General features: G+C 35.7%; 1 protein-coding gene across 1 annotated transcript in view; it reads right to left on the bottom strand.

Moving 5' to 3' along the window:
• Nucleotides 1-384: 384 nt before the first annotated feature.
• Tpi (triose phosphate isomerase) overlaps nucleotides 385-8,206 on the bottom strand; it is a 226,118-nt gene continuing 218,296 nt past the window's right edge. The window contains exon 8 of the mRNA XM_090369145.1: nucleotides 385-650. Coding sequence (XP_090225271.1) covers nucleotides 532-650 — 119 coding nt within the window. The 3' untranslated portion in view covers nucleotides 385-531. The remainder of the gene's footprint in view (nucleotides 651-8,206) is intronic.

Genomic DNA, 8,206 nt, shown 5'->3' with positions numbered 1-8,206 from the left:
AACGAGAAACAGCGAAATGGACCATATCATATAAACTGTTAATGAGAAGCTTTACATTATGAATAGGAATTCCTGGATCAAGTAACCTACTCATTTTGAAAAAATTCAGTAAACTATTTATGAGCTACTTAAATATACTTTGCAGTCATTAATTGAGGCAGATTTTATTTAAAGTATTGAACATCTCATTTAATATACCATTATGATCTTACAACAACAATTCAGAAATGAAAACAAACTCAAATGGTATCTTAACAAGTAAAAGGCTTTAAATTTTTTCATTAAATTCTGTTGAGAAAAGACATGTGATACAATGCCTATAAATGAACCTTCTACAGTTCTAAATTTATGAATGCATATTTGTAGTCAGAAGAATACTGAAATATCAATCCAATTCGATAACTCTCCATTATTTATCACTATTTAGGTATCGTCTGTTGAAGTCCTAAATTACTGAATTAACTCATTTTAAAGAAAATAGATTTCTGTACAAACACTTAATTATTTTTATTATTATTTTTGTTTAAATATTCATTGGTTAGCATTCACTATCTGAACAAAATCAGGTTTTAAAGAAGCTCCACCCACTAGGAAACCATCAATATCTTCTGCTTTGGCTAATTCTTTGCAATTGGCTGATGTTACAGAACCTGAAAATTAATACAAGAATATATTAAAAGGCCAGCACAATAGAATTATCATTCTTAATTAGAATATATACAATCATGGTTGGAATGTCACACTCTTTTATATTAATATTAAATAGCTTTAAAGGGAATTTTAAAGAAAATTTAATGTTTATATGAACTTGAAAGTAGAAATCTGAAATTTGGCTTTAACATCCTAAAAGTGATTGAAGTTAGTAACAGTATTTAGCAAACAATTCAAGAAAGCAAGCTTATAACTTCAAAAAAGAAAAAAATAACAAAAAAATAAAAAAATAACAAAAAAATAAAATGAAAAAATAATTAAAACTTCCCATATATCACCTGTCCATCCCTTTAGTTTATTTAGATCTTCTTTGAATTCATTCATTTTTATTTTTTCTTTTGGAGATTGTTAATTAGAATATGATCATCGTGTGGAATGTCATACTCTTTTATATTAATATTTATTTTATATATATATATATATATATATATATATATAAAACACCATGTGAATGTTTGTTCAAGCAATTAAGTACCTGCTGGTTGAGGACAATCCACTATATATATCTATCTGAAGCCATCCTTCCTCAATGCCATCAAATATGTAGTCAAAGCAAGAGGAAAGATTCCACTAACATTCAGCAAACTCAAATACATTTAAAGCCTAACAACACCCCCAATTAGATCTTCACATGTGCCTAGTCTCCAGTTGTTACAATTTGAAAAACTGAAAACTTTCTTATTAAGAGCATCCATTTGTTCCTCTCAGTAATCTTGTGTTTCATAGCACTCATTTGAACAGACTGCTTTCCTTCCGAAAATGACACATCCAAACCCGTGTGTAGTACTTACTCCATGTGACTTAACCATTGCGATATAAACTGGGATAACCACCTCCTTATCCCTGCTGACAATTCCTTAATTTGTGATGCGATCTACTTTTTTTCTTCAAAATGTGCCGCGATCTACCATCTCAAGAATTTCATTGCACAAGGTGCACAAATCGAGGGATGACTGTATACTTAAAATTCATCAGCAGTTCTTCTATAGTGGTAGAATCATCGAAAACCATACGAATAAAAATCAGCAACTGAGCAGTATCACTGACATCTGTAGATTCATCCAGTTGAAAAGAAAGTCCCACAATTAGCAATACGAGCATGCAATTGTTATCTCACATTTTTACTAATTTTTTCGATACGTCGCATCGCAAAACTTGTGAAAATTTTGAGATAATTTCAGATTTTGAAGAGGGCTTCTAATTTCATTTTTGTTCTTAAAATTTTCAAAAAGAGTGTTATTTCTAAAAATGCATCTTTGATGAACTGACCATCAGAAAAGGGTTAACTTTTTTTTTTTTGCAAGATGATGATTCACATTAAATGATACTAGTTACTACTTTAGATTGTAAATTAGGTGTCATGAAGAAATTTTGTTGGGTGAATAATCTGGATTTATGTTTTTTAAATTTATTTTTCTAAGGTCACTATCAGGCGGAAAATCCGATTGGTATTTACCATGGAGTGCCTTTCTAAATTTCCTTTTTTGGGTATAGCTATGGAAGCATTGCAAATCAAAAAACAACATTTTTCTTTTATCATTCCAAAAAATTATTTTAGTTCCCACTCTTGATGAAAATGATACATTTTACTCTTTTTTGTAGTATTCATTTTAAATCAAAGGGTATTAAACTAACATATAAGTACTGTCCAGTTATTTATATTAAGTAAGCTAAATAAGAATTCAACACATACACCAGGCTCTCCACAACGTAACTGCGTGAATTTTCACTAAACAAGCCTGGGCAGCTGCACGGCAACAAGAGTAGTCATGTGGTTCAATGGATAAAGGAAATATTTAAAACTCATTGTGATTGACCAAAATTAAAGCCGCGATCAACTTGTTGGCCACCACTGCTGTATACCAACAACAAAACTCCATTAGTTGTTGCAGCTCGACTGCTCTTTCAGAGAACTTCATATCTGACTGAACAATTATCACAGGTTTATTTTTTTTAATTCTCCACTACCATGAGTATTTTTGCTTTTTTTTAATGAAAACCTCAAACACGAAAGTTATTACAACTTATAGTAATACCTTTTTATTTCTTTCGTCTTCTCAAATTGAAGGTTGAGAAGACGAAAGAAATACTTGTTGACATTAGACTTGAATTTCAGCATTTTGCAATTTTCAAGAAAAACTTGTGAAAAGAGGTTGTTCGAAAAAAAGGAAATTGAAAGAATAAAAATTGGTTCTTTTAGTTCAAAGTTGGACAATAAAAGGATGCCGACTGGTTGCAGCATGTGTTTTGACAGCTTTGAAAGAGAGAGTGGGAATAATAGAGGCTAATTCAGAAAGACAGTGTGCCCATAAGTATCTACAGAAAAGGCACGCAGCCAAAACACAAATTCTATGAGGCATGGAGGAGAAAGAAAGACTTTTAAGAGATGGGTCATTAATTAACCTAACTCTCTGCTTTAAATGGAGTCCAGAAGCTTGAGAAAGGCAATGCAGGGAGGTACCACCGCAGATGTTGATAGGACATTTAGGAGAGGGCAGATATGAGATTTGTAGAGTGAATAGCTGCTTAGAAAAAAGTTAAAGCAAATGTAAAAGAGAAAATTCAGTTTTTTGGATGTAGAGGAAGCAATATTTGTGATATGCTTATGTCAAGAGAGAGATTATAAGTCAAAGCAACCCCTAATAGACATATGTGATCTTTTCAAGAAATCTGAGTGTCACTGAAATTAATAGGAGCAGAAGAATCCCCTTTGTGAGATATTAGAGAGGGCAGAATTTTAGGATTGAAATCAACCAAGTTATCTTTGCTCCACTGGAGATTTACTTAGAGCAGTATTTAAGGAGCTGGTATTGGATATTTGAGAAGTTGAAGCTGTTTGAGTATTAAAAGGTTTCTCAAACTGAAATGTAATTATTATTATTAGTATTAGTAACGGCCGCATGGTGCAAGAAAGCCTATGGCTTATGCTGCACCAGCCAAAAAAAAAAAAAAATAAATAAAAATAAAAAATAATAAAAAAAATATAAATCCGAACAAAACAATGATAAAAACAAAAAAAAAAAAATTAATAAATAATAATAATTAATAAAATAAAAAATAAATAAAAAGGAAATTAAACCTATCATCCTATGTGCTTCCCTTACCCGAAAGTACTATCCAGATGACCTTTGAATTTCCCCAAACTGTCGGCCTCTACCACCCATGAAGGCAACTTATTCCAGTAATTTATAACTCGCTGGCTAAAATAGAACTTCCTGCAATCCAATCTAAACATTTCCCCCCGTAACTTGAATTTATGTCCCCTAGTTCTAGCATCATTTGTAATCTTGAAAATTTTGTCCTCATTCATTTTACTGATGCCTCTCAGAGCCTTAAACACCTCAATCAAATCTCCTCTAAGGTGTCTAGTTTCCAAACTCTGCAACCCACATATTCGAAGTCTTTCTTCATAAGGACGCCCTTTTGCCGATCTCACCAGGCGAGTTACCCTTCTTTGCACCCTTTCAAGAAGCTCGATGTCTTTCTTCAGGTGCGGTCTCCATACTTGAACACAGTATTCCAAGTGTGGTCTAACATAAGCCTTATATAATGGGATTATCACGTCCGTATCTCTACTTGCAAAAGTTCGATAGATCATTGATAGGACACCATGGGCCTTCCTTGCAACCTGTTTACAATGCTCAGAGAATTTCATGTCTGACCGTATCGTAACACCCAAGTCCCTTTCCTCCAGTACTGGCTTTAGTTGAACTCCACCAAGTGAATAAGTTATTTTGGGATTACTGTTTCCCAAACTGTTGGATTAAAGCACAGCTGCCATTTTTCTGACCATTCCTGAAGTCTATCTAGGTCTCTCTGAAGAAGCTCAGCTTGACAGTGATCATTAACTACTCTACCAATTTTAACATCATCTGCAAATTTAGACATCACGCCCTCTATCCCTTCATCAATGTCGTTTATGAAAATTAAAAACAACAGTGGTCCTAATACTGATCCTTGGGGAACCCCACTTCTTACATCAACCCAATCTGAGGAATAGCCATTTATCACAACCCTCTGCCTCCTGCCCTGAAGCCATCCTTCTATCCATCTAAGGATTTTCCCAGTGATTCCAACCTGTTCCAGCTTATAAAGCAACCGCTCATGTGGGACTGAGTCAAAAGCTTTGCTGAAATCTAAATAAACAATGTCGAAATTATTCCCTAAATCCAGCTCGTGAGTGACCCTTTCGAAATAGCGAACCAGATTTGTTAAACATGATTTTCCCTTTACGAAACCATGCTGAGTATCCTTGAGAATTTCAATTCGATCCAAATGATCCTGAATTCCACCCTTGATCATTGCCTCCATGATTTTCCCTACTACTGAAGTCAGACTGACAGGTCGATAATTTCCAACTTCACTTTTAGAGCCACCCTTATGTATGGGAGATACATTTGCACTTTTCCAATCCAAGGGAATCTCCCCAGAGTCTAATGATGCTCGCATAATTAGCCTCAATGGTTCAATGCACTCGCTTGCCGCCTCTCTTAAGATTATAGGGTATATTCCATCAACTCCAGGAGCCTTACTGGTCTGTAGGCTCGAAAGTTTTTTCATTAAATAATCTTGCGAAATTTCAATATCATTAATTACATATTTTTTAACTTCGCTCCCACAATTTCCCTTTGCCACAAAAGGCTTTTCATTTGTAAATATCGATGCAAAATAACTGTTGAGTTCATCTGCAACGGCAGCTGGTGTATTTATTACTATCCCCTTTCCCTTACATAAAGGTCCGATCTGGTTTGTCCTGCTCTTCTTGGCATTTATATATGTGAAGAATTCTTTATCCCCCCTCTTTGCTCTGTTTGCTAGTGATTTCTCATAAACTGCCTTTGCCTGTCGAACCTTTTCTGTGGCTCTATTACACATCACCTTGTAGCTGTTATAGGCTTCAGTACTTTTTATTGCTCTGTAACTTTTCCATGCCACCTTTTTCTACTCAAGTAATGTGGCAACTTCACTATTCATCCAACTTGGAACCCTTCTCGTGGAGTATTTTTTTAATGGTATATACGCATTCAAGGCATCTGTGATTAATGTTTTAAAAGCGTACCACAGTTCAATTGTATTCATTCTCTGCGCGATATCTACCCAGTTAATAGAGGCCATGTAGTACCTTAAGGCATCGTAATTTCCTTTTCTGAAATTAAAACCCATTCCTTTGCCTTTTACTTCTGCTTCCTCTCTCGTCATCATCCACCGTAGAACTCCGTGATCACTTCCTGCTACTGGTTCCTCTACTGTCAGCCCTGTTATGTCATCTGATTCATGTGTGATGATGAGGTCTAGGATATTCTTTTCTCTAGTACTTTCCCTGACATGTTGATACAAATAACAGTCATCTAGTTGATTTAAAAATTTTGGGATTTGTGATATGCTTATGTCAAGAGAGAGATTATAAGTCAAAGCAACCCCTAATAGACATATGTGATCTTTTCAAGAAATCTGAGTGTCACTGAAATTAATAGGAGCAGAAGAATCCCCTTTGTGAGATATTAGAGAGGGCAGAATTTTAGGATTGAAATCAACCAAGTTATCTTTGCTCCACTGGAGATTTACTTAGAGCAGTATTTAAGGAGCTGGTATTGGATATTTGAGAAGTTGAAGCTGTTTGAGTATTAAAAGGTTTCTCAAACTGAAATGTGGAATGCAATGTGCTATCATCAGCGAAACTATAGATAAGATTTCCAGTCGATGGAAGTTCATTAACATACAAGAGGAAAAGAGTGGAAGAAAGAGCTCAACCTTGGGGAATACCTTCATTAGAGAAGTTAGAAGGAAGGAAGGAATGAATGCATGTATACCAATGCTATGAGTATAGTTAATAAATTCGATGAGCTTGAAGTGCTAGCCAAAACATCAAAGGCAGATACTGTTATGATATCAGAGATGTGGTGTCGCACAGACATAAGCAAGAAAGAATTGGAATTGGTGGAGTACAATGTGTAGGAAGGATAAACAGGACAGGAAGGGAGGAGGGGTTATGCTGTTAGTTAAGAAACAAAATCTAAGGAAGTGCATCCAGCCTTTTCATTCCAACTAAGAAATACTGTTCAAGGTTTAGGCCTAAATGGATCAGATGAATTAATGAGGCTTGTGGCAGAGAAGAAAAATGTATGGGATGCATATAAAGTATCAGGTGACACAGATGCCTACAGCAGGTATAAACTAGTCTGTAATTAAGTCACAAAGCAGGTTAGGCAGGCGAAGGCAGATTACAAGACATCTTTGGCAAAGGAGGCAAAGAAAAACAGCAAAGAGTTCTTTACTTATGTAAACTCCAGAAGAAAAGGGATGAATCAGATTGGACCACTTAACATAGATGTATTGACTATTGTTGATCATGCATATATCAGGCAATCGTCAGACCACACCTTGAGTACTGTATACAGGTCTGGAGGCCTCATTTTAAGAAGGATGTAGTGCTGTTGAAACGAATACAGAGAAGGGCAACAAGATTAGTGAATGGAACAAAGGGTTGCTCTTATGAAGAAAGGCTTAAATTTTGCAAATTACAGTGTCTGGAGACTAGGCACCTGCGAGGTGATCTGATTGAGGTGTATAAAGCCTCGAATGGTTTGAGCATGCTCAATGATGATGGAATTCTTCCTCTAGCTCAGAATAATCATTTGAGAGGGCATAAATTCAAACTGAGGAAACACAGATGTAGGATAGATGTGTGGAAGTTTGCCTTTAGTCAGGTCGTTGGTTGGTGGAACAGACTTCCATCCTTTGTTGTGGAAGTCGATAGCCTAAATAAATTTAAGGCTGAGCTGGACAGGTACTTGGAACGAGTGGAGGGGTGAAACGGAAGCGTTTTTTTTTTTTTTTTGGCTGATGCTGCATAAGCTTACTTTCGTGTATCATATGCCTCTACTAATGCTAATGCCCAGGTAGCTGATAAACTGAATGAGTATTTTGCATCTACATTCACGCATGAGCAGTTATTCAACGAGGGGAGTGCCAGAAGTTTATCAAATGCTAACAGGGAGCTAAGTAATTTTGTAATAACTGAGAGCAAAGTGGAGAAGAAATTGTTGAAGTTAAATATAAAGAAGGAACCTGGGGTGGATGGGATCTATCCAGTTATATTAAAGGAGACAGCAAAGGAAGTAAGCAAACCCTTAGCCATATTTATGAGAGCTTCCTTGGACTGAGGGTAGGTCCCCATGGACTTGAGGTGTGCAAATGTATCACCAATTCACAAAGGGGATTCAAAAGGTGACACAAGTAACTACAGACCTGTTAGTTTAACTTGTGTTCCAGGGAAAATAATGGAATCACTGGTTAAAGAAGCATTGCAGGATCATCTAGATAAGACTTCAGTGATAGTTCAGAGACAGCATAAAGGGAGGTCTTCTCTGACCAATTTGATTGGATACTATGATGTGGTCACAAAGGAACTGAATGCCAAAAATAATTTTGATATCATATACAGTCGATTCCGGTTATTTGGGACACATTGGGAGTAGTGCATTTCTTGGGACAT

This window comes from Mastigoproctus giganteus, chromosome 2 (assembly GCF_048544385.1).
Source record: "Mastigoproctus giganteus isolate SK-2022 chromosome 2, ASM4854438v1, whole genome shotgun sequence".
Lineage (NCBI taxonomy): Eukaryota > Metazoa > Arthropoda > Arachnida > Uropygi > Thelyphonidae > Mastigoproctus > Mastigoproctus giganteus.
Note: the sequence above shows the minus strand (reverse complement) of the source record. Positions and strands in the feature narration are given on the sequence as shown.